The sequence below is a fragment of the Balaenoptera acutorostrata genome, chromosome X (genome assembly GCF_949987535.1).
Source record: "Balaenoptera acutorostrata chromosome X, mBalAcu1.1, whole genome shotgun sequence".
Lineage (NCBI taxonomy): Eukaryota > Metazoa > Chordata > Mammalia > Artiodactyla > Balaenopteridae > Balaenoptera > Balaenoptera acutorostrata.
The window spans coordinates 58,622,093-58,647,868 of NC_080085.1; the positions used below are offsets into that span (position 1 = coordinate 58,622,093).

The following is a 25,776-nucleotide window of genomic DNA, read 5'->3' on the forward strand; positions in this document are numbered from 1 at the left end:
TATATTGACAGAAATGCTAAGAAAGGGCAATATGTTCGTTGGGAACTAAAGATGAATTCGACCTCAGATATTCAGATCTTGAGAAAACAATAGAAAAAATATTCAGTCTACAAACTTTATTTCTAAAAGTTTTTGAAGTCAGCTTCAAAACTAAAGAAAAACAAGAAATAATTTTTAAAGGACAACATTACATATATATGGTAAATTCTTTCGGCCTTCAGCAGTACTCGTTCAAAGCAAGCATAATCTGAGAATAATCAAAGTATCTAGGTTAGTAAGTATAGTCATTATTAATGTATAGAACCTACATGAATTTTTTAAATATATGTACACACACAGATCTGGACTTAGGAATAAAGCATTTTGATATGTATTGAAAGTTAAAGCTCCACACTATTCTAGAGTATAATAAAAATTATTAACATATAGAATTGCTTTAAAGATTAATGCATAGAGTTCAAGTTCTGGGACTACTGAAGTGGAGTATAACATGGTTTTGTTTTATTTTCTAATGGACTTCTTTCTCCTTCAGCCAAAGAGCTCATATAATTTGAAGTTGCTTCTGTTTAATATATACTTATTATCTATTTGTCTAAATATACATGAGTTTAATACTAAAGTTAAGTTTTCAGGTGCTGAGTACTTTGCATTAAGTATGGAAATAAAAAATGTCTACTATCATCCATGTGTGCACGTTTCTACTCTATTTAACTCTCTACATATGATTATATTAGGTGATATTCCACTTGGTTTCTGAAAATAAAATGTATTTTCTTCTAATAGCATGAATGTGAAAGGAGAAATTTAAATACCTAAATAACATCTTAGTGATTAGTTACTTCACTCACCATGCCAACTTCTCCTCTGTTTAGTTCAGTAGGCCTCTGTCATGGTAATAGTATTGTAGGAACAATGCTTTTCTGTGTATGGTTTCCTAGCCAGGTTCAACTTCATCAAGGACTTCTGTTAATATATCCAGTCTCTTTGCCCTCCATGCCCCATCTCACCCCTCTGCTCCAGTCATTGTAAAACACTTAGTCTCTGAAGCACAACATGATCTCAGAGTTCCATTGAAGGAACAGTTACTGAGTTACCACAGTGTGCTAGGTACATTGGCATTATCATGAGCATAATTATGATTATCAAGATTACAAGGATAACAGTAGGCATTATCATTAATGAAATGCCTATGACTTGGTAAAGGGTGAAGAAGCAGAACTCTTAGATGTGGTACTAAACTGCCTCTGAGGTAATCAAATTAGTTTCTCTGTGACCAAGGTAGTTTTTGATGGATCCAGCACAAGTGAAAACTATTCCTCACAGTTTGTAGGATCTACTAACATAGGGCATCATGCAACAATCTAGGGTAGGGGAGAACTGTGACTGACCAACCAACAGACTGATTGAAAAATAATTATTAATTGTGGATATATCCCCTTTAACTTAGTGTTATATTATATTTGCCAAAAAGACAGATTTTCAGGTAGGGGAAGTATGGAAGGCTCTAGTAAACAACAGAAGAAAGCCCACAGTCAAGTGTTATAGAAGATGCCATAGAGAAAGTAGTCTGCAGTCCGCAGATTGTTTGGGTTAAAAAAGTGGCTGGAAGTGTCTTTTTGACTAGCAAGGAGCATGAGACCTAAGGAAAGAAGTAAGGAAAAGATATCATGCTGGCAAAAGGAAATGAATGCTCTTTCTCCTGGATAAATCATGGTGAGCCTACATGAAGCCAAGACAGCCAATTCGTAGTGGTATGAGAAAAGATCAGGATAGGTCAAAAGAAGCAGGGCAATTTTGAGTATCCCAGTGAGAATCTCCAGAAGACATAACACGAAAGAAGCTTAGAAGGGAGGTCTCTTTACATATTTACAGATTATACGCTAGCTGACAGACAGTCTTCTCCATAGAATGTAAGTCCCACAAAGGTAGGAAATACAAGTGGTGTCTTCAGTGTTTAATCTATAGCCCTGAGTGTAATGCCTGGCCCTTTGTAGATACTCAAGTATTTGCTAAATGAATAAATAAATGAATGAGGATCACCAGATCTAGAATTTCTTAGATCTGGGGCAGGGATCAGGGTTTACCAGTTTTATGCATACATAAGTAAATTAACACTGTTTTATAAAATACTTATAAATATTTTTATTCAGAATATAAATATTCTGAATATAATAGACTACTATTTTTCAGATATTCTTATGAGTACTGATATTTGGAGGTTGATGTTGAACACATGCACTACACCAGCCCAGCCACTTTCCATGATACTTTAACTGAATTGCACTGTCATGTGTGATTTGAATGAACCATTTCAGTCCTATTGAAGCCTGTAACAGAATCAGTAGGATGCCCACCATGGCGGTTCTTTTAGCTTATTATACATCAGGTAGGAGAATGTAGTGATACTGGAAACAGAATTCTAAATAGTTCAATAATTTTTCGGAGACTAAATATCCTGGGCCATGCTGTCAACTGTTTTATATATGAAAAGTGTCCTTAGCTTATAAAATGCAATGTAAATTGGCCATGAATAACGCAGCTTAAATTTTTAAAAGTCAACAGTGTAAAATGATAAATAGAAACAGATATTGAGGTACCAATGATGTAATCCACAATGCAAAATCTCCATAACTGTTCTTACTGGATGCTGCAGCACCCTCAAGTGTTAATAGATTAGGATGTCAGGCCTGCAGGTTTGTGGAAGGTAAGCTATGCATTACAGAAAAGACCAAAAATATATGCTTTATCCAAACTGCAGCTTTCCACACTCAATTTGTTCTCTGACACTTTATGAGAACTGAGCTTACCAGATAGTTCACCACCATTCACAAAAGGAAGAAGAGCAGGTTTTCAGGAAGAGATAAACAATGAGTTTAGTTTTGGACATGTAAAACATAGGTACCTGTGGAACATCTATGTACAGAGATCTTGCGCAAAAATTCCAATACTGACTTCCTCAGCCTTTGGAGCTTACTGCCTCAGCCATGATCAGTTTTGTCCACTTATCAGAGTGTGCTACACAGATATGATCATTCCAATATGTGCCATGACCTAAGTATGTTTGAGAAGCACAGGTCCAGTGGGAAACTGAATCCATGAGTTTAGAACTCATGAGATGATGTCTGGACTAGTGATTTTTGAGTGCTGAAAGCAAAGAGGTGCTAGTAAAAACCACAAAGAGGAACTTCCACTCCTGGCCATGTTGGAGTAACTGGGACCAGACTTCCCTCCTGTTGTAACAATTAGAACACAGGACAAAATATATGAAATAGCTGTTTGTAGTCATTGACTAACATACAGTATAAGACTATGACTCTGAAAGAGGCGAAAAAACAAGAATAAGCCCTACCATAGCCATAGCTTGCTACCTGAAAACACTTTCTGGATGGTAGCATGGGGAGTGAGAGTCCAAGTTGAGCATGCAAGTCTTGCTCAGTTGAAGAGACAAAGATCAAAGTTCAGAGTTCAGAGAGGTTCAAAGTTCAGAGAGGCTGAGGAAACTAGAATTTGCAGGGCAGAGTACCAGAGAAGAGGGAGCTATGTAAAAAAAGAACTGAAAAACCCCTAGCTATGGGTCCCCTTGAGTCTGTTATTGAATATAAATCCTAGTGCCTAGGATGAAAATCCATGAGTCTAGGCAAAGAAATACCAAGAACTCACACAAAGCTGGCAAATGTTTAAGTTCCAATAACTAAGAATGAAGAGACAAAAGAAGTCAGACCTTAGATATAAGGCTAAACTAGCCAGGAAAGGATACTTTATATCTATCCTAACAAGCTTAAAAATAATCCTCAAATGGATCAAGCTGCTCCACAAATAACTGCCTGCAATACAAAATTCAACACTCTTACAAAGAAGTCAACGAAATTGAAACACTCAAGTCATGATGTCCAGTATCCAACAAAAATGACTAGACATATGTATAAAAGAAAAATGTGATCCATAGCCAGGATAAAAATCAATCATTAAGAAAACATGTAGAAGAAGAAATGAAGGGGGGCAAAGATAGCATGCTGGGAAATACCCAGACAAGATTTAAAAGGTAAGAAAAAGAAAAAGGACCTGACAAGAGTCACTTGAAAGGAATAATACAAGATGTTAGAAGAACCAAGAGACCATTGAGTCACAGAAGTCATGTATGGAGAAAGTTTCGAAAAAGAGAGAGTGGTCAACAAGGATATCAAACAAGATAGAGACTGAAAAGAGTCCACTGGATTTCACAAGAAGGTGCCTTCTAAGCCTGGCCAGAGTAGTTCCAATGGAGAGGTTGGGGTAGAATCCAGATTGCAAAGGGTTTGAGGAGTGAATAAGATGTTTCAAGGCAAGATGGCCTCTGACTCAGGATAGGCAAATAAGTGTACATTTTATGTTTGAAAATATTTTTAAAAATATATTCTACAACCTTCTTTAGCAATGTCTCCTTTCTCTTATAGCCACATTTCTTCCCAATACACAGACAACTCCAAAAAAGAATTATGAAATAAAAATTGTTACCAAAAAAGGCATTCAGCAACTTCTGAACCTGAATATTGCTGCCCACGGTACGGTACAATCCCTCTGTCTTGATCCCTAGGGAAAGAAAACCAAGTCAGTTTTATTTATATAGCTAGAGCTCTCATCTCCCTCAGGGTAGAGAAAGTAGGTACTTACACAATGGAGTCAGTTCAAACATGAAAGGGTCTCCCTACTCTCTCCAATCTCTCCAGCCCTCCCCTGCAATAGGGGAACAGTCCTGAAACATCTCTGCAAATTATTCTTTTCATACTTTCATTTGGATTGTACCAAGCCCTCATTAACCTGAACAGAAAAGAACACACTCTATAGTAAATAGAAGAAAATGCTCAGTTGAGTAGCAGCGGATGGCTGAGAATGGTGTTACCATCTTGTCAAGGAACTAGGGTTTAGTTGAAAAAGGAGGAAATATGAACCTTCAAATTGCCCCTGAGCAGTGGTATAAAGTAAGAGAGGCCTACAGTGTGGCAGATGTGAAGCAAACAGCCATTTTTTACATGAAGAAAGATTGAAGTAACTTAAAAAAAAAAAAAAAAAAAGAGGCCTGGCTCATACACTACACTTGCCTACATTCAAAATATTCTCAGAGAGAAACAAGAGAGTATTGTCAACCTGGAAAAATGCTGATGCCACATTTGCCTGAATTTAACTTTGCCCACCAAAATTTTCAAATCAATATGTATTGTGGCAGAAACTGAACTCTTGTTTATTTAGGATGGAACTATCATAACACTACTTGAAGAGTGCCAGATAGTATTTGAGAATATTTTATAAGCCATTTGAAGCTCTTTATCTTTAAAAGCAGGAAACCACAAATTATCCAAACATGGTTAAATACCACTGATTGGCAATTTGTGGAAATTTTAAAAATTGTGTCTAGTACTCAAGGTTTATAAACAGTCTCCTTTCCTAAAATGGGTCCTGACTAATAGATGATATCATTGTTCCTTTAGAGAAATTGCCCAGGAAAAATTCAGAATGACCAGATTTTGCCATTTGCAGCAATGTGGATGGACCTGGAGGGTATTATGCTAAGTGAAATAAATCAGACAAAGACAAATACTGTATGATATCATTTACAGGTAGAATCTAAAAGATAAAATAAAACTGGTGAACATAACAAAAAAGAAACAGACAGATATAGAGAACAAACTAGTGGCTACCAGTGGGGTTGGGGGGAGGGGAGGGGCAAAATAGAGGTGGGAATTAAGAGGTACAAACTATTATGTATAAAATAAATAAGCTACAAGAATATATTGTACAACACGGAATACAGCCAATATTTTATAATAACTATAAATGGAGTATAACCTTTAAAAATTGTGAATCACTATGTTGTATACCTGTAACATATAATATTGTACATCAACTGTACATCAATAAAAATTAAATAAATAAATAATAAAAAGAATGACCAGATTCAAACACTGCTAAGGCTATGGTTCATATCTTACCTTTGGTCTCAATGACATTGATGCACTTCCTAACAAACTTGAACCCCACTTCGTTCAGCTCCACTGTTTCAAGCAAAAGAAAGCAGAGTTAGATTCTGCTGTAATAAACCTCACCTACCAAGCATTCAATGATCTTGCTAAGAGACCGCAGTGAGAAAACTAGGGGTTTGGTTGCTCTTCTTCAATCACCCTTAGGTGGAAAGATTCCTCATTCAGGGGAGAGGGTGGTTAGAGTTTTTACTCTTATAACACAAAATGCTTTTACTTGACCCTTTGCATTATGTCTGCTTTAGGCATGAGCTACATCAAATGTGAAATGTGAGGCCGGAAATGCACACAATTTCTATCATGTGTCTAGAAAAAGAAGGATATAATGTGTTTCTCTATATTACTACTACTACCCCACCCATAAGCTAAGATAAAGTGACTTCCTTAATTCAATCAATAAACACCTTTTAAAAAAAATAGGCCTGAATTTCATTCCATATAGAGAGGTATCCACAAATACACTTGCATCAATATTGCATATCATTGATGATAGCATTTACTGTGATTAGGACAGCTAACAGTTCATAATGTCAGTAGATCAGAAATTTGACTCACTTTCTTCCTGTTTCGTTATAGGGCTGTGATAGATCTACAAAAAAAGAGACAGAAAGAACCATGGTTATTGTGAATCACTATAGGTAAGTACAGCAAATACTAAATATCTTTCCCCAAATAAGCCATCAAAACCATTAGCGACTTTAAGGCTTTAACAAGAAAGAAAGTAGGCTAAACAGAATCATCTTTGCCTAGGTCCCTAGGAACACTTGGATTAACAATCCCTGAAGATTACACTGGATTTCATACAGTTCACTGCACTTGTAGCCTACTCATCTTAGACATTTACTTATGTAAAGCTTAGAGAATTTTTCTGATGGAGCAAGAGAGCATGAGAGAAAGAAAGTGATTTTCTCATGGATACCTGGGTAATTGGCATTGATGGTAAAATTTAAATATTCCTAATACCAACCTCCCCGCCCAGAGACATTAATGGGTGTTTCCCTGTAGAAAGGCAAGTGCCCATCTGAAAGAGATCCATGCATTCACCAAGATTTCTCTGAGCCATCTTGAAGTATGCATTGTGATATCTATGTGAGAGACCAAAGAGGAGATCCTTGACCCTTGAAGCCTAGTCTTGGCTCTACCTCTACCTCTACCTCATTATGAAACTTAGGCGTGTCCTTTTCATTCTCTAGACTTCAAAATTCATATCTCTAAAATGATCAGGGTTGGAGTAGATGTTCCTTCAAGTCCTGATCTTCTTTGACACTTTAAGCAAAGGCAAGCATACTATGTATAAGATCAATGAATTGGGGGGGTTAATAAAGTAGTGACAACATTAGTAATGTGAGGCTGCAGGAAATAAATCCTCTATATGCCATCTGTATAGTTTGCTTTAACAATCTCTCCTTTTAAAAGAAAATTTTCTCCCTATGTGTGTATGCCAATGGATATTTCAGTGAGAGAGGTTTCTGTGCTTGGCCAGCCCCTTTTCACCACTGCTATAAACAAGATATTTGTGAAACGTCTCTCATAATCAAGTTGGTAAGGATCCACATGCAGTGGGCCCATGTTCTAACATCATTCTCCACAAAAAGCCATCTGTATCCTTTGATTTTTAAAACCCTAAAGGAAGAGCAATTTCAAGAGAGGGAATTAAGAGTAAAATGATTTACAATATCGTAAATTAACTATACATCAATTTTAAAAAGTAAGAAGAAAGAAATATGAACAACAAAAAAGAATAAAATGCCTTGCTGAGCTTCCTACTATCCTCCTAAAGAAATATCACAGGCATGTAATAGTTAAGCTCCAGGTTTCTGGGAGGGGAGGAAGGGGAGAAAGGCCCTGGCCTATTTTCTGGATGACAGTCCTCACAACACCACTTCTCTCCTGCTACCATCTTGGTTGCTATTAATGCAATCTGGCATCTGGGCACTCCTCTTTAGTCTCCAAGGCACTGAAAACACACAGAAAGAAAGCCCTGTGATATATTTCCCCTCTTAGCAAGTTTTTGCCTTGCATAAAGCAAGAAGATTGGACTGTATCCAAACACTGTTGAATTTCAGCAGGTTTGTACCCAACCTTCAGACCAGTCAGAAGCACCTCAACCTAATATAGTACATTATGGTTGACAAACTGGTTTTCAACTGATTTTTCAAATCAACTCTGTGAGGTAGGTAGAACAGACATTATTAAAGCCATTTTACTTAAGAGAAGAGAACAGTCTCGGAGATTAAATAACTATCTCAAGATCACACAATCATTGAATGGCAGAACCAGATCCAAATCTAACCTTTTGGGATTCCAAGACTAGGAAGCTGATATTATTTCATATGCCACGAGAAGAAACCTACGCAGAAGATACTGAAGAGAGAAAATGCTTTTCAGTGACCTCTGACTGTTCATATTGGTCTTTCTATGATAATCACTAGCCTTTTAAAAGTATTATTTGTCATCATATGTAACAGTGTTCTAAATGGAGTGGTGCATCCTGGGATATAGGATGGCAATGCCATCTCCTGCCCTTAAAGAGAACAAGCTGACTTGGGGATGTAAGGGAGGGGCAGCAAAACCATTTTGAATAAAATCTTAATAAATCCTTGTTCACAACCATGGAAATTATTTTCCATCCTTATATATGAACACATATTAATGTTATAAACTGCAAAAAGGCTTAATTTTCTTTCTTAAGATTTTGTGGGCATGGCTGCATAATCTAAGATCAGAGCAAGAAGCTGAGAGACCTGGATTCTAGGCCCATTGTGATGCCTTTCTGAGAGTGATCCTAGAGAAGTCTTTCACCCTCTCTGGAACTCAAGTTGCCTAACTTGTTAAAAAAGAAATGTCAACTCAACAATTCCTTCTACCTCTAAAATTTTGAGTATCAAAGATCTATCACCATTTAATTATTCTGGACCCACTGCTACCACTAGAGCGACACATATACTGGATTCTGTTGCTGAGGTTTCCCCAGGATAACTTACAGGTTCTTTCCCATCCATGGCCTCCATCCACAGTCTTCTGTTAGCTTCTGAAAGGGCTTGCAGAGTGATGGTTCCTGGCCTAAGGAAAAAATGACAAGTTGAGAGCAGAAAAGTCACCTGAGAGATTGAAGTCTTGTGATCTAGGGTCCCTCTCAGCCCTGGGAGATATCAAACTGAGCAGGCACAGGCATATAGATTTCCAACTTCTCATAATCTGTTTTACTCAGAAAAACAATGGAACTTAGAGAACAGTAACTTTGGAAACACTGGTGGAGGTGGTATCTTGGTGGCCTCATGCCAGAATTGGACAAGGAAATAGGAAGGCAGATACTGACACCTAACCATAATACACACTTAAACTGGCCCCACTGTGCTTGAGCCAAACTGAGGCTCACCCTGCCTCTCTCTCTTGGAAGCCAGCCATTTGGTCTGGGCTCTAGGGGTTCTGAGCATGTTCATTACGGGCACGTTCATCTATCAGGAAAATGGCTTGCTACTTCTACCACCTAGGATGTCCAAGGAGCATTTCAGTTGGAAATAAGTCAACAACATGCACAATGGCTCAGCCACAGGGAGGAGGCCTTTTGGCCGATTTAAGCAAGCTTATGAATAACAATGACAACTAATAGTTATTGAATGCTCACCAGGTGCCAGGTTCTTTTCTAAGTACTTTATAGGTATTAATTCATTTAATCTACACAGGAAGGCTATAAAGCAGGGACTATAGTAATCCTTATTTTATAGAAGGGGAAACTGAGGCACAGAGAGGTTACCTAAATTCACACAGTGGTTAAATATAGAGCCAGGATTTCAATTTAGGAATTTTGGTCCAGCAGCCATGTTCTTTCTTAACTAATACACTATAAGGCCTCTTCTGCATGGCAGATGACTTCAAATCTAATTTTATTTTATTTACTTGCAGTAACTATAACTACATACCCAGAGATACCCCAATTTGGTATACTCTGTTCTTTTTAGACCTTCAAAACCAAACTGGAATTTGGGGATTGACCATAATGTTGCAGGTATAAGGTCTCTTCCATTCTCTGCGTAGTTGTGCCATCATGAGATGCTTGTTACTCTCACTCCTTCTACGTTAAGATGAGACCCTCTCTCAGAGTCATGAAATGATAAGAGCAATTACAAGAGAGTTCAGTGGAAAAGTCACTGTGCCTCAGTTTCTTTATCCATAAAAATGTTGGAGCAGACAAGCTGGGAGGTCCTTTCCAGTTCTGATATCATGAGATTCCTGTTCTACCTGTCCTTCTGTCTCTTATTCCATTAAAGTACTCCTTAAAAAAGGAAAGAAAAAAAAAAAGAAAAAGCAAGTCATTAACTAGAATGAATCGTTCTTTTTTCTGCTCTTTAGCTGTTTGGGCACAATTACACTTTACAGGATTTGCTACTGAACTAGGGATATTAGCTAACATCGTCATCAGTTAATGAAAAGGAATTCTGAATTCTAGGTGTCCTCGGGAGCTTATAAGCATTGTGACCACCTATCGACCCATGCCAATTTTTTCCTCACAGACTCAATTTATACTATTCAATAAGACTAAACCCTTAAGTAAAAAAAAAAAAAAAGGAAAGCCCCCCAAATGATCTTTAAGCCAGAATCAATTGAAAACCAGGACTTGGCTTTGGGCACTGGATTCTTTCAAGTTTAACTTTTTCTAAGAAACATCCAACCTTTTGGATATATCTTATGGGGCTAGAAAGTCTAGAAATCTTTGTAAAAACAGCTACGCAGCTGAATCCTGAAGCCAGAAGGAAGGAGAGCAAGCAAATGGGCAACAAACATAAAAGCAGATGCTGTAGACTAGATAGGATGTTAAGCCCATTCTAGACTCAGTTTCCCTACTTGGGAAACCAATAAGCTGGTATGTGTCCTCTCTTGACCATATGGAGAAGCTGAAAGAATAAATAAGTGACTATTCAATAAGCATTTGGAGATTCTTGGGTGCTACCAAAAGTCAAATTCAAAGAAAAATACTGCTAAGAACAAGATGACAAAGTAGAGAATATGACTTCTAGTCCAGGCTTTTCCATTATGACTTTAGACAAATCCTTTGCCCACCCTGAGGTCTGAGTCACTCATCTAAAACAAAAAGGCATATACAGCATATTTGTTGTAGAGTTCAGTGGTTAAGAGTATGACTTGGAAACTAGTATTCCTGGATTTGGATCCTAGCTCTAACATTTAATAGCTGTATAACCTAAGTGCTTAACTTCTTTCTGTCTCCTTGTCTTTGTGAAATTGGGATAGTAACATCCCCTACTTCATGTGACTGATGAAGACTAAAGGAAATTATACACTTAAAAGGCTGAGAATGGTGCCTGGCACATAGAGGTACTCAGAGAATGTTAGCAGTTGTTGTTGTCATCATCATCGTCACTGTTGTCATTATTACTATTATTATTGCCCTTCAAGTTCTGATGGCCTATGAGCCTGTGGCTTCAAATATTGGTAGGAACACTAATAGAAAAGTTATCCTCTATTCTGGAAATAGAAAAAGGGACTCAAAGACTCCTTTGTTCTATCCCACAGGGAACATGAGTAAAGGTGCCTGATGTCTACTGGGAGGCCTGTCTCTGCCCCTTATATCTGATTGACCAGCCAGGAAAGCAAATGCAGATGTCACATCACTCAGAAAACTCCACATGCACAGAGGTACCTCAGCATCTATTCATTATTATATTTGACCCTCTATTTCACAACATATTTATTCTCCTTATAATAGACAATGGAATAAAATTAAAAAGAACATGGGGTTTGGAGACCTACAGACCAGGGTTTGAGCACAGCCTTGCTACTATGTGACTTTGATTAGGCAAGGCAGTTAAATATATACAAGTTAATAGTCTCCTCACCTGTTAAATGAGGGAATGTTTTTTAAAGTGCCCAATATGTGGCAAGTAAAATCATAGATACACTGTAACTTTAATTCCTGGGTTCTGTTCTCAGAATTCCTCAGCATTCTTGGTTAGGGAAAAACACATTTAAAAATGAATACCAAATTCAGTATCTACCATGAGCTATACATAGCACTAGATGCAAGATATATAAAGATGAGTTGGTCTTAGCCCCTAACCTTAGGGCCAAACTGTTTGCAAATGCTTTGAGTCTATGGGAATATTACTTGCAAGTGGGTGGCAAATTTAAGCTGAAAAGTGAATCAGAATGGAACTAGACACAGAAAATTTTAATTTCATTTATGTACATTGATGCTGCATAGCCAGACACTAAAGGTTCATGAAAAGGAAGACACAGCCAACAGTCACTTTCCCCTTCCTACTGGGCCTGAAGCTGTGGGGGAAAATGAGTGACAGCCTTATGGTTATCAGTAACAATGTTTACAATTACAGCCGTCTTTGATTGAGGCCATCCATTTTTTTTTTTTTTTTTTTGGCTGTGTTGGGTCTGTTGCTGCGCGCGGGCTTTCTCTAGTTGTGGAGAGCGGGGGCTATGCTTTGTTGTGGTGCGTGGGCTTCTCGTTGTGGTGGCTTCTCTTGTTGCGGAGCAAGGGCTCTAGGAACACGGGCTTCAGTAGCTGTGGTATGCAGGCTCAGTAGTTGTAGCACACGGGCTTAGTTGCTCCACGGCATGTGGGCTCTTCCTGGACCGGGGCTTGAACCCGTGTCCCCTGCATTGGCAGGCGGATTCTTAACCACTGTGCCACCAGGGAAGCCCAGGACCATCCATGCTTAACAAAGAAAGCATATAGATTCACAAACAGAATTTTTTAACATCTTTATTGGAGTATAATTGCTTTACAAAGTTGTGTTCGTTTCTGCTGTATAACAAAGTGAATCAGCTATACGTATACATATATCCCCATATCCCCTCCCTCTTGCGTCTCCCTCCCACCCTCCCTATCCCACCCCTCTAGGTGGTCACAAACCACTGAGCTGATCTCCCTGTGCTATGCGGCTGCTTCCCACTAGCTATCTATTTTACATTCGGTAGTGTATATATGTCCATGTCACTCTCTCAACTTCGTCCCAGCTTACCCTTCCACAAACAGAAATTTAAAATGGGGAAATGGACTAATAGTTACTTATTCCCAGACAAAAAAATGCCTTATTTTCTTAATCTGATCTATATGATTCCAGTCACTAATAGTTTTGTTCATATGATATTGTAATTCAACCTTCAAGTTCCTTTCTAGTAATCTGATCATTTTGTTAAATTCTACTGTATTACTTAGTGCCTAATACATGGAAATAATGGACTGAAATAAAATAAACACATTTACTCACTGAACTTTGGATCAACCTCCCAACTATATAACATGCCTTTTTCCAAAGTAACTCCAAATGTTCTCATTTTAAAATTTAAAAGTTAAATTCCCCTCTGATAAAATTGCCCAGGTTGAAAAAACAAAAAGAGGGCACTGGAGAGAAACAAATGCAACGAAGTCCAAAGTTTGCAAGCTTTTGCTGAAATAGAAAGTTGATAACCAAACTATTTCCACTTTACATAAATATCTGCAAAGTAGGAAAATCTGTATCATGTTTGTACCAAATGGGGAAAAAAGAATCCCTAATACCACTACCACCCTCCATCCAATCTACCTCCCCTTAAATATGTGTTCCAATTCATTTGTTCTTATATATTAGGAAATAAAAAAGAATTTTTGTTACCTTGTCCTTTTGTAGCATCACCAAATGTTGACCTTTTGCATATATAATAGCAAATTAAATCATAGGAGTAACTTGTTCTGCCTAAAGCAAGTGAGGCAAAGCTGACTGAACCTTGAATAGAGAGAACTAGCTCTGGGCCAGCTCTAACAGGGGTCCCTGAAAGGGCAGTCAGAAGAGCCAAGACAATGATGTCATGAATAATTTTGCTCATTTTTATCAACAAGAGATGACAGAGGAAAATAAAATACCTACCCAGGCTCAGCATCTGGCACATGGGGACATTGTCAATTCATATCAGCACAGCTTACCTTTCATTAGTTTCTATATCAAAACAGAATCTCTTGTCGATAGACTCCGTCTTCCTCCTCACGCAGTACTTCAGGGTTAAGTCCAAGGGTCCCTGATATAAGAAAAGGATTAATAGCCAGCTTGAAAAAAAATACATAGAAGCTTCTTCTGCCTACCGCAGCATCCTCAGTGTCACTTGGAAGGCATCTCTCAGGGCAGCAGGAACAATGTTTAGCCTCACTGAGAACCTTGTCCCCTCAAATGGTAGTTGCAGCAAGGTGGCAGATGGTTTCTCTCTGCTCCAAAAATCAATGGCTGAGTTCAGGAGAAAATGCTCAGGATAAGACATTGCTCTTTTCCAAGCATGATATATTAAATAGGAAACTCATTATACAACATGTAAAGGGGAATTTAGGAGAAATGGGATGCCCAAATGCCATTAAGTGTACAAAATAAAATTTCGTGAGGCTTCTAGGTAGGGAGGTTGCAATGGGTAAGTGGCTTTCTGCAATCTTCCTTCCATTACAGTGGCAGATAGAAGAGGGGAAGAAAAACATTTTTGGTTCCCCACTTCCAGAGTCTTTAAGATGATGGGAATTACAAAAGCAATATCTCCAAAGATAGGGCAGGAGTAGGGAAAATAGGCATATTTGTGTAATGGTCAAGGTGGCATTTGGTATTTCATATGTGCAGGATAGTGTGGCCCACCTGTCTTGTGGGCACGTAAGAAGGCCATAGAAATCCACTGTGTCCACAGATTAAAATTCCCCAAATCCCAACATAGTTCAGTTCCCCTCTATTATCTCAACAGAGACAGTGGGGTATAGGAAAGAGAAGTAATGTTTATTGATCACCTACTATGTGCCACATATTATGCTAGGTATTTTTAAACCACTTTTCTTCATAACAACACTCAGAGGGAAGTGAACCTCAGAGAGGTAAAATGGCTTACCCAAAGTCACCCAAGTCAGTATAGCAGAAATAGTAATAAACTAAGAAGTTTAAAACCTTGGGTCTTGTCTCAGTTATGCCATTTACTAGCTATGTGGCCCAGGGTAAATATTCTTCCTCTCTGAATATAAACTTCACAACCTATTAAATAGGAATAATACTATCCTCCTTGCTGTCTCGAATTCAGAAATACTGCCCAAGTGCCAGGTTTGTGCCTAAGCACTATACCATCCAAACTGGTCCATACAGCTGATCATCCAGTACTTCCCTCTCATTGTCACACTCAAGCCCTTTGCAGGTCTATCCTTTTACCTGTTCCTGCACTATAGAAACAAAACTCTATATTCACCTTTCAATCTGCCTTCCCAACCCCAACACTTAGGATATCAAGCATTGTTAGCCTTGCAAGATGAGAGTAATTAACAGTATCATGTACTCACCCCCCCCTCTTTAAACTCTCAACTCCTTCAGATTTGGTGAGGTGATGTCAAAGCTTGGGGGACAACACCACTCCAGGTTCACCTCCAGCTACCGTCATCTAGTTTATGTCCCATCAGTGCAAAAGTACTCTTATTTCACACATGTATCATGCCCTTTCATAACTCCAACTTTGCATATACTGTTTCCTCCACCCAAAGTGACTTTATCTATATTCTTTGATTGGCTAAACTCTTAACTTGTTCTGCAACTTGTAGTTCAGCTTTCATTTACTCAAAAATCCTTCCCGAATACAATATACTGTCTGCTATGTGTTTTCTGCATTGTATTAAAGCTTCTTTTTTTCATGTCTGATTTCCCCACTTGACAGATCTCCTCAAGGATGTGGGCAGTGTCTTATTTATCTTTATATCTCTAGTACCTAGTAAAGAGTTAGTGCTCAATAAATATAAACTATATTATCATCCTTGCCATTTTTTTCTGAGAAAAATGATACTGAGCAACATTAAGTAATTTACTCAAGATCACAGTTTACTAGGCCACAGAACTAGGATTTAAGACTAGTTCTTGAGACAAGAGTGTCCAAGAGGTGGAGTAGGACGACCCTTAGCTCACTTCCTCCCATGGGCACACCAATATTACAACTATTTATGGAGTGATGATCAATGATGAGAATCACCTGAAGGCTAGCAGACAAGATCCTCTACAGCTAAAGGTATAAGGAAGGAACCACAACTAGACAGGTAGGAGGGGCACAGGCATGGTATAGTCAAGGCACACAACCCTGGGTACATGATCCACAAACAGGAAGATAATTACAATTGCAGAGTTTATCCCTAAGGGGCAAGGGATAAACTGACCCCCATATGGGATTCCTAGTCAAGGGGTCCTGACCCGGGAAGACAAGGCCTCAGAACATCTGGCTTTGAAAGCCAGGGCTTCCTTTCAGGAGGGCCAGAGGGCTGTATGAAATAGACATTCTATTTTTAAAGGGTGCACACAAAATCTCACATGCTCTGAGAACTAGGACAAAAGCAGTAATTTGAAAGGCACCTGGGTCAAATCAACCTGCTGGTATTAGAGACCCACCCAGAGAGACAGGAGACAACTGGAACTCACCCTAGGGACACAGACACTGGTGGAAGCCATTTTGAGGAGCTAATTCTACCATGAGGAAACAGGTGCTGGAAAGCACCATTTTGGAGTCCCCCTTGTAGCTTATTAATGTCAGACCTGGCCCCACCCACCAGCTAGTTGGCAAAAGTCCTAGGACATGCTAGGCCAAGCAGCCAGCCACAGAGGGATACAGCCCCATCCACCAGCAGGCTAGCAGCAGCAATAGGTCCCCCTGGACTACCCAGCCACTCCAGGACCCAGTGCCATCTAACAGAAAGCACAGGGCTCAGCCCTGCTCACCAGTAAGTGGGAAAAAGCTCCAGGAACTGGCCTTACCCTGTAGCAGGCAGGCAACAGCCCGAGGATACACTGGGCTCCAACACTGCCCAGCAGTGTGCTGAAACTAGCTTTGAGACATACTGTGCCCCACAACCAGCTTACCCAGGATCCAGCCCCACCAAACAGCAGGCTGAAACCAGCCCCCAGACCCCAGCTTGACCCAGCAGCAGCTTGACACCTGCTCTGGGACCCTTCCTTGGGCTTCACAAGAAGCCAACCAGTGACTTGGCCAAGCCCACCAGTGGGTAAGGACCAGGACACAGCCTAAACTACCATGGGGCAATAACCAGTTCCAGGACTCCCTGGGCCCCACAGCCAACTGCAATGGAACTCAGACCAGCCCACCAGCAGGTGGTAGCTTCAGCAGTAGGCAGGGCCTGGCAACCAACCACGGGGGGGGGGGTGCCCACCAGTGTGCCCATAATAGTAGGCCCCACCAAAAGAGGAGCCTCTTTTTATATATAAGACATTCTATTCAAAAGCTAGCTGCAGAATATACATTCTTTTCAAGTGCACATAACACTCTCCAAGATAGATCACAAGCTAGGACGCAAAACAAGTGTCAGTAAATTTAAGGAGATAGAAATCATATCAAGTATCTTTTCTAACCACAACACTATGACTAGAAATCAACTACAAGAAAAAAACTGCAAAAAAACTCATAAATATGTAGAGGATAAACAATGTGTTACCAAACAACCAAAGGATCACTGAAGAAATCAAAGAGGAAATCAAAAATACCTGGAGACAAATGAAAATGAAAACAAAACAATCCAAAATTTGTGGAATGCAACAAAAGCAATTCTAAAAGTGAATGTTACACCAATACAAGCTTACCTCAGGAAACAAGAAAAATCTCAAATAAACAACGTAACCTTACACATAAAGTAACTAGAAGAAGAACAAACAAAAGCCAGTGTCACTACAAGAAAAGAAATCATAAGATCAGAGCAGAAATAAATGAAATAGAGACTAAAAAACAAAAAATAGAAAAGATAGATTAAACTAAGAGCTGGTTGAAAACATAAACAAAATTGATAGATCTTTACCCAGAGTCATCGAGAAAAAAGAGAGAGGGCCCAAATCAATAAAATCAGAAATAAAAAAGAAGTTACAACCAACAACACAGAAATACCAAAGATCGTAAGTGATTACTATGATCAAACACCAATAAAATGGACAACTTAAGAGAAATTCCTAGAAATAAATGTACAATCTTTCAAAACTGAATCAAGAAGAAATAGAAAATACAAACAGACCAATTATCAGTAATGAAACTGAATGAGTAATTAAAAGAAATACTCCCAACACACAAAAGTACAGAACCAGATGGCTTCACAGGTAAATTCTACCAAACATTTAAAGAATACTAACACCTATTCCTCTCAAACTATTTCAAAAAATTACAGTGGCAATACACTTCTGAATTCATTCTGTAAGGCCTGCATCACATTGATATCAAAATCAGACAAAGACACCACAAAAACAGAAAATTACAGGCCAATATCACTGATGAACATACATGAAAAAAATCCTCAACAAAACTTTAGCAAAGCCAATTCAACAGTACATTAAAAGGATCATACACCATAATCAACTGGGATTTATCCCAGGGATGCAAGGATGGTTCAATATCCACAAATCAATGTGATACACCACTTAATAAACTGAAGACTAAAAAACCATATGATCATCTCAAGAGATGCAGAAAGAGCTTTTGACAAAATGCAACATCCATTATGATAAAAAAATTCTTAACAAAATTGATATACAGGGAACATGCCTCAACATAATAAAGGCCAAATATGATGAGCCCACAGCTAACATCACAGTCAATGGTGCAAAGCTGAAAGCATTTCCTCTATGACCAGAAACAAAACAAGGATACCCACTCTTACCAGTTTTAATGAACATAGTATTGGCATTGCAGGCCACAGCAATCAGACAAGAAAAAAAAAAATAAACCAAATCCTAATTGGAAAGGAAGAAGTAAAAGTGTCAATGTTTGCAGATGACATGATACCACATATACAAAATCCTAAAGATGCTACCAAAAAACTATTAGAACTCATTGAAGAATTCAGTAAAGTTGCAGGATACAAAATTAATATACAGAAATCTGTGGCACTTGTACACACTGACAACAAACTATCAGAAAGAGAAATTAATAAAATAATCCCATTTATAATCCCATAAAAAAATAAAATACCTAGGAATAATCTAAGGAGGTAAAATGCCTGTACTCAGAAAGCTATAAGATGCTAATGAAAGAAACTGAAGATGATACAAACAAATGGAAAGATACTCCATGCTTGTGGATTAGAAGAATTAATATTGTTAAAATGACCGTACTACCCAAGGTAATCTACAGATTCTATGTAATCACTAGAAAACTAGCAATGGCATTTTTCACAGAACTAGAACAAGTAATTCTAATATCTGTATGTAAATGCATAGACCCTGAGTAGCCAAAACAATCTTGAGAAGGATGAACAAAGCCAAAGTTAACATGCTCCCTGATTTCAAACTATACTACAAAGATACAGTAATCAAAACATTATGGTTCTGGCACAAAAACAGCCACATAAATCAATGCAACAGAACAGAGAGACCAATAATGAACCCACACTTATGTAGTCCATTAATCTATGACAAAGGATGCAAGAATATACAATGGGGAAAAGACAGTCTCTTCAATAAATGATGTTGGGAAACTAGACAGCTACATGCAAAAGAATCAAACTGGACTAGTTTCTCACATCATATACAAAAATAAACTCACAATGAATTAAAGACTTAAGTGTAGGATTTGAAAGCATAAAACTCCTAGAAGAAAACATAGGTAGTTCTCTCTGTGACATCAGGCCTAGCAATATTTTATTGGATCTGTCTTCTCAGGCAATGGCAACAACAGCAAAAATAAACAAATGGGACTTCCTCAACCTAAAAAGCTTTTGCACAGCGAAGGAAACTATAAACAAAATGAAAAGGCCACCTACTGAATGGGAGACAATATTTGTAAATGATATATCTGATAAAGGGTTAATATCCAAAATATACAGAGAACTCATAAAATTCAAAATTAAAAAAAAACAATTTAAAGAATAGACAGAGGGCCTGAATTTTTTGAAAGAAGACAAACAAATGGCCAACAGGAACATTAAAAGATGCTTAGCATCACTAATCATTGGGGAAATGCAAATCAAAACCACAATGAGATGTCACCTCACATCTGACTGAATGGCTATCATCAAAAAGACCACAAATAACAAATATTGGTGAGGATGTAGAGAAAAGGAAACCCTAGTACACTCTTGGTGGGAATGTAAATTGGTGCAGCGACTGTGGGAAGCAGTATGGAGATTCCTCAAAAATTTAAACATAGAGCTTCCATATGATCCAGCAATTCCACTCCTGGGTATTTGTCGGAAGAAAACAAACACACCAATTAGAAAAGATATATGCACCCCTATGTTCAGCATTACTTACAATAGCCAAGATATGGAAGCAATCTAAGTGCACACCAGTAGATAATTGGATTAAAAAACATGTGGTATATAAAAACCATGGAATATTACTCAGCCATACAAGGGAATGAAATCTTGCCATTTGCGTCAACATGGATGGAACTCAAGAGTATTATGCTAAGTGAAACAAGTCAGACAGAGAAAGACAAATACCATATGATTTCACTTATATGTTAAATCTAGAAAACAAAACAAATGAACCAACATAATGAAACAGAAATAGAGTCATAGGTACAGAGAACAAACAGGTGGTTGCCAGAGGGGAAGGGGGGGTGGGATGTGAAAAATAGGTGAGAAAGATTAAGAGGTATAAATTTCCAGTTACAAAATAAATGAATCACGGATATGAAATGTACAGTGTGGAGAATATAATCAATAATTATGTACTATCTTTATATGGTGACAGATCATAACTAGACTTATCACGGCGATCCTTTTATAATACATAGAAATCCCAAATCACTATGTTGTTCATCAGGAACTAACATAGTGTTACAGGTCAATTATACTTGAAAAACAAACAAACAAAGTAACTCATAGAAAAAAGAGATCGGATTTGTGCTTACCAGAGGTGGAAGCTGGGGGAATAGGGAATTGGACGAAGGCATCTAAAGGTACTAATTTCCCGTTATAAGATAAATAAATACTAGGGATGTTATGTATAACATGATTAATATAATTAACACTTCTGTATGTTATATATGAAAATTGTTAAGAGAGTAAATCCTAAGAGTACTCATCACAAGAAAAAAATTTTTTCTTTAATTTTGTACCTGTATAAGACAATGGGTGTTCACTAAACTTATTGTGATAATACTTTCATATTGTATGTAAGTCAGATCATTATGCTGTACACCTTAAACTTATACAGTGCTGTATGTCAGTTATATCTCAGTATAACTGGAATGGAAAAATATTTGATATGAAGAATGAATGAATGAATGAATAAGTAAATGAATAAATAGGTAAAACTAGTTATTGTGATTCAAAATGTAGCTCTCTTGCCTCTTACAACTACCTGAAAGGGAAGGGATGAGAATCTTATAAAATAGTATTTGGGATTGTGCTCTGTAAAGTAAGCAGTACAACCCAAATGGAAGTTGATAGGCTGAACTACTAGAGTACACTGGTAAGTACCACAGTCAGAAAGAGAGCTAATTCTCCCATCTCCAAATTGGGCTAATGATACTTCACAGTGCTGCTGGGAAAGTAAATGAGGCACATGACAGCAAATGTCTAGCTCAGAGCCTGGTGCACAGCAAACACTGAATAAATAGTGGCTTTTATGGTGTTATCATTATTATAGTCTCACTTATTTGTATTATTTACCTTTATAAAACACAAACTAGTAAAAGGAACTGAGAGAAATGATAAGAAGAAACCATTTCCAATTCAGTTTAAGGAAATTAAAGTAACTACTTCCACCTCCCCTTTGCTGTAAATGGACAACCAAGTTCCTCTTTCCATTCCATAAAGAGTCCCATATTTAAATTGCTTAGGCTGACACTTACTGCAGTTTTGCAAGTAGCCACTCAATTAAAAGGGCAGGGGGAAAGAATAACTAAAAGAAGGGCTTGCTCTCATCTGCTAAGAAGCTATGAAAGTGGTATCTGCTGCCTCTGGCCTCAGCTTTGCAGTAGGACCTGCCTAAGAAAGGAACTTTGAAGTCCAAAGTTCGGAAAGTAATGTGTGTAGAAAAAGAAAAGAAAGAGACTACAGGACAGTGTTACTTAAAAGCACTTGCCAGTCAGATACATAAGCTAAGTTCTGACAGAAATGGGACAAATTCTGTGCTACAGCGCAATTTATTGGAACCACATTGAAAGGTTCTTTGGCAATTGGCAGACTGGAAACTAAGGAGAGTTTTGGATTCATGGATGAATAACTGGCCCACATAGAAACATGGATGAGGGTTGTGGAGACCCAATTTGGTATGCTCTGTTCGCGGTGCATCCCATGTCTAATCCACATTCAAAGCAGAGTGGCAAAACTTGTGGTTAATGACAAAAAAGAAAAGCAGTTTTTCAACAGCCTGCCACCAAATCTCAATCATCACTAATTTCCTATGAACAAGCCACATAAGAGAGATCTTCCATGGAAAGCACCAGCAATGGAGAAAAAATGCCCCCAAAAGTCTCCAAATTTCTGCCTATTGAAATTGGGTCTTCATGCACCACAACTTTCAATGCTAACAAGTAAACCTTTTTTTCACTTTATAAATAATTTGTAAATAAGGGAAATCCTTAAAAATTATGCCCTAAGACCCTGTCTGAGAGACAGTTAAAGGGACACACTGAACTACTTTTAGAATATGAATAGTCAGTCTATCAGCTTTTATCTTAAGAAACCTTCAGGTGTGTGTGTGTGTGTGTGTGTGTGTGTGTGTGTGTGTGTGTGTGTGTGTGTGTGTGTGTGTGTGTGTATGTGTTCCCAAAGCCCCTACAAAGATAGGCAAAAGTGTGATAACAGAATAATCTTTTTAGCTGGGTGGTCATACATAAAAAATAATATATAATGTATAACATAATATAACATATATATATAAGATCAGGTTCCTCCAGGTAAGTGAACTACCTTCTCAGTGTGTTAAACTCATCTTGCCATTTGGGGAGTAGGGGAAAGTTTGGAGGGCAGAAGAAGAGGCATTAACTGCTTAAAGATATTTGAGCATTACATACAATGTGGGGTATAGATTATTCCAACTTTAGGCACCAGAATACCCCTTTAAAAATGGAATTTTGGAAAATGTTTTGTATTTTAAACTCTTAACTATTTAAAGGAATCCTATAGTAGAGCCCTCTTAAAAGCAAGTAATACTCTCCTCCAATTTATCCATATTTTTTTGCAAATTTTCTTTGTACAATGTGATAGACTCTTGTAATAATGATCTAAAAGAGTACAGGCACTTTCAGAAGGCCTGGAATCATTAACAGAGATTTTTCACTCAACTGAGTAGTACCTGGCCCAATGCAAACTTAGGCCACGGAGAACATATGAAGTCATGGCTTCACACAACAGTGGTGGACTTGATTCTTTGACACGAAGTCAACATATACTCTTTTCTGAGATGCAGTCACAGATGCATTTCAAAAAAATGTGGCCCATAAAAGAACTGACCTGCTGCTTAGCACCTGGCTTCTGCTCCATAGGTGTCATGGTGAGCGTTTTGGTCTCTTTCTCATATTGGCAGTAGTATTTCACCCAGGATATTCCCAAAGCCCCTACAAAGATAGGCAACAGTGAGCTGATAGAATAAGTATTTTGGCTGCATGGTCAGTCCACCCCTAAGACAGAAGCTGTGTACAGATTATTCTTCATGGTCATGATCCAGATCTAGTGCTACCTTTCCCCTGAGCTCCAGCCGTGCAGTACCACCTGCCCACTACACAGATGGATAGCCTAATCATCATCAACTGCTTTCCACATCTGCTCTGGCTTGCTCCAAACCACTCTCCTTGCCATGTTCCCTGTGAATGCTCCCATTATATATCCTATTGTATGATCTGGAAACATCTGTAATCTTCTGCTCCTCCTTCCCTGTAACCTGCCCTTCTATCCCCTACATGTCTCTCCTTTCACCCCTTTTAGAACTGAATTCATTCAGGACCCTATTTCTGACTTTTTTAAAAAAATGTTTTATGAGCTATTTCAAACAAAATAAAAATTCACTATTTCTCCAATTAATTCTTTCAGTGGCCTTCTCTTTGGTTTCCCCCATCTGTGATCACTCCTTTCTAGCCCATTCTCTACTCTTTTGCTAGAGAAATACTTTTTTAGATTATAGGTTTATTTATATCATTCTTTTTATTATAAACCACCCATGGCTTTCCCACTCTCTCCAAACTCCTTAGGTTGGCTCACAAAGCCTTTTATAATGTGATCGTATTTACCTTTCCAACTTTGTCTTTTGCCACCCTCACCTCTATGCTCGTCTCATGGAATTATATTCAGTTACCAAAAAAATAGGTGGCAATATAATATATAGACCAAGCTCAAGACATATTTAAGAGTGGATAGGGCACTATCACTAATTATATCAGGACAACAAGTATAAACCAGGACTGTCCTTGGAAAACTAAGACCCTACAAACAAACTATAACCTCACACACCTCTGTGCCTTTATTCATGCAGTGGTATACACCTGGAATTTTCTTTGCCATTTTCTTTACCTGTCAAACTCCCAGTCATAATTCAAGTTTCAGTTCATATATCACTTCCTCAGTGAAGCCCTTAGATATATGCCCCAAATGCAGTGCTCAACACATTTCATTATAGTTCTTGATATACTTGTGTCTTAATCAGACTGTGAACTTCTTGAGGGCAAAAACCAAGTTTGATCCATTTTTTGTACCTCCAGTGCATTGCATATTGTCTGGCAAAAAGGATTCTTAGTAAGCGTACATTCAACTGAGCAGGAATGTCATATCCATTTAACAAATTAGAAAACTAGGGCATAGAAGGATCACAGTTAGTTAATATTAGAGCCAAGATTACATACTCATTACTCTGTGCCTCTCTTATAATATAGCAGTGGTTCTCAAGTAGGGGCAATTTTGCCTCTCAGGGGACATTTGGCAATGCCTAGAGACATTTTAGGTTATCACACCTGGGAAGTGCTATTAGAATAAAGTGGGGAGAGGCTATAGATGCTTCTAAACACCCTATAATGCATAGGATAACCACTCGAAACAAAGAATTAGCCAGCCTGAAATGTCAATACCACTGAGACGGAGAGTTCCTGCAATGGAGAGTTGAAGAGATGAACCTGGCAAATAGAAGAACACATCTTTGAAAACCATCAAAGTGAGTTGCTCTAAGGGATGAAAAGCATGATAATATCACTGCTGAAATACCATGTTTTGTGGATTTCAGTGGGTTTTGCCACTGGTAACCTCTGGGTAGTCTCATCTGCCTACTCACCAGGTAGAATAATTCTGGTCAGGAAATGAAATCACAGGCTTTGGGGACATTGGGTCATAGTTCAAAAGGAAAATCAAATAGCACATACAGGTTTACATAATGTTATTTAGGAGGTAGAAAAGCTTGAACCCTCTGCAATATTCAGTGACCAGATAAGTTAACCCATTTTCCTTGGTTGGCAATGAACAACTGTGTTGCTCACTGAAATCGCAATGGTTGTGTAGTGCTTTAAGGGCAAGTTTATGATCCTAAGGCAGTGGAAGATATAGGGTATAGTTGTAGGAGCATAGGTTTTGGCATTTCACAAACCTGAGTTTACACTTAGCCCTGCTACATGATAGTTGGGTGACTTTCAACTAGTCATCTCTCTAAGCCTCAGTGGCTTCATGTGTAAAATGGGTATGATAAGGTGGTTTCAAAGATTACATGAAGTAGTATATTTAAAGCACGTAACACCATGCCTGGAACATAGTAGGTATAATAAGTATTATTTTATGTCTCCTTTCCCCTACCTCCCTTTTAGCCCCAAAGAGTCATTGAAAGGATTAAGCAAT

At 38.2% G+C, this 25,776-nt stretch overlaps 1 protein-coding gene across 5 annotated transcripts in view; it reads right to left on the minus strand.

Annotated features, from left to right (window-relative positions):
- The window catches only part of OPHN1 (oligophrenin 1), a 594,537-nt gene that overhangs the window by 236,296 nt on the left and 332,465 nt on the right, over positions 1-25,776 (minus strand). For all 5 annotated transcript variants that reach the window (XM_057538773.1, XM_057538771.1, XM_057538772.1 and 2 more), the window contains 6 exons: positions 23,419-23,522; positions 13,951-14,042; positions 8,999-9,077; positions 6,570-6,603; positions 5,967-6,029; positions 4,495-4,569 (listed from right to left, as the gene is read on the minus strand). In XM_057538773.1, coding sequence (XP_057394756.1) covers positions 4,495-4,569; positions 5,967-6,029; positions 6,570-6,603; positions 8,999-9,077; positions 13,951-14,042; positions 23,419-23,522 — 447 coding nt within the window. The remainder of the gene's footprint in view (positions 1-4,494; positions 4,570-5,966; positions 6,030-6,569; positions 6,604-8,998; positions 9,078-13,950; positions 14,043-23,418; positions 23,523-25,776) is intronic.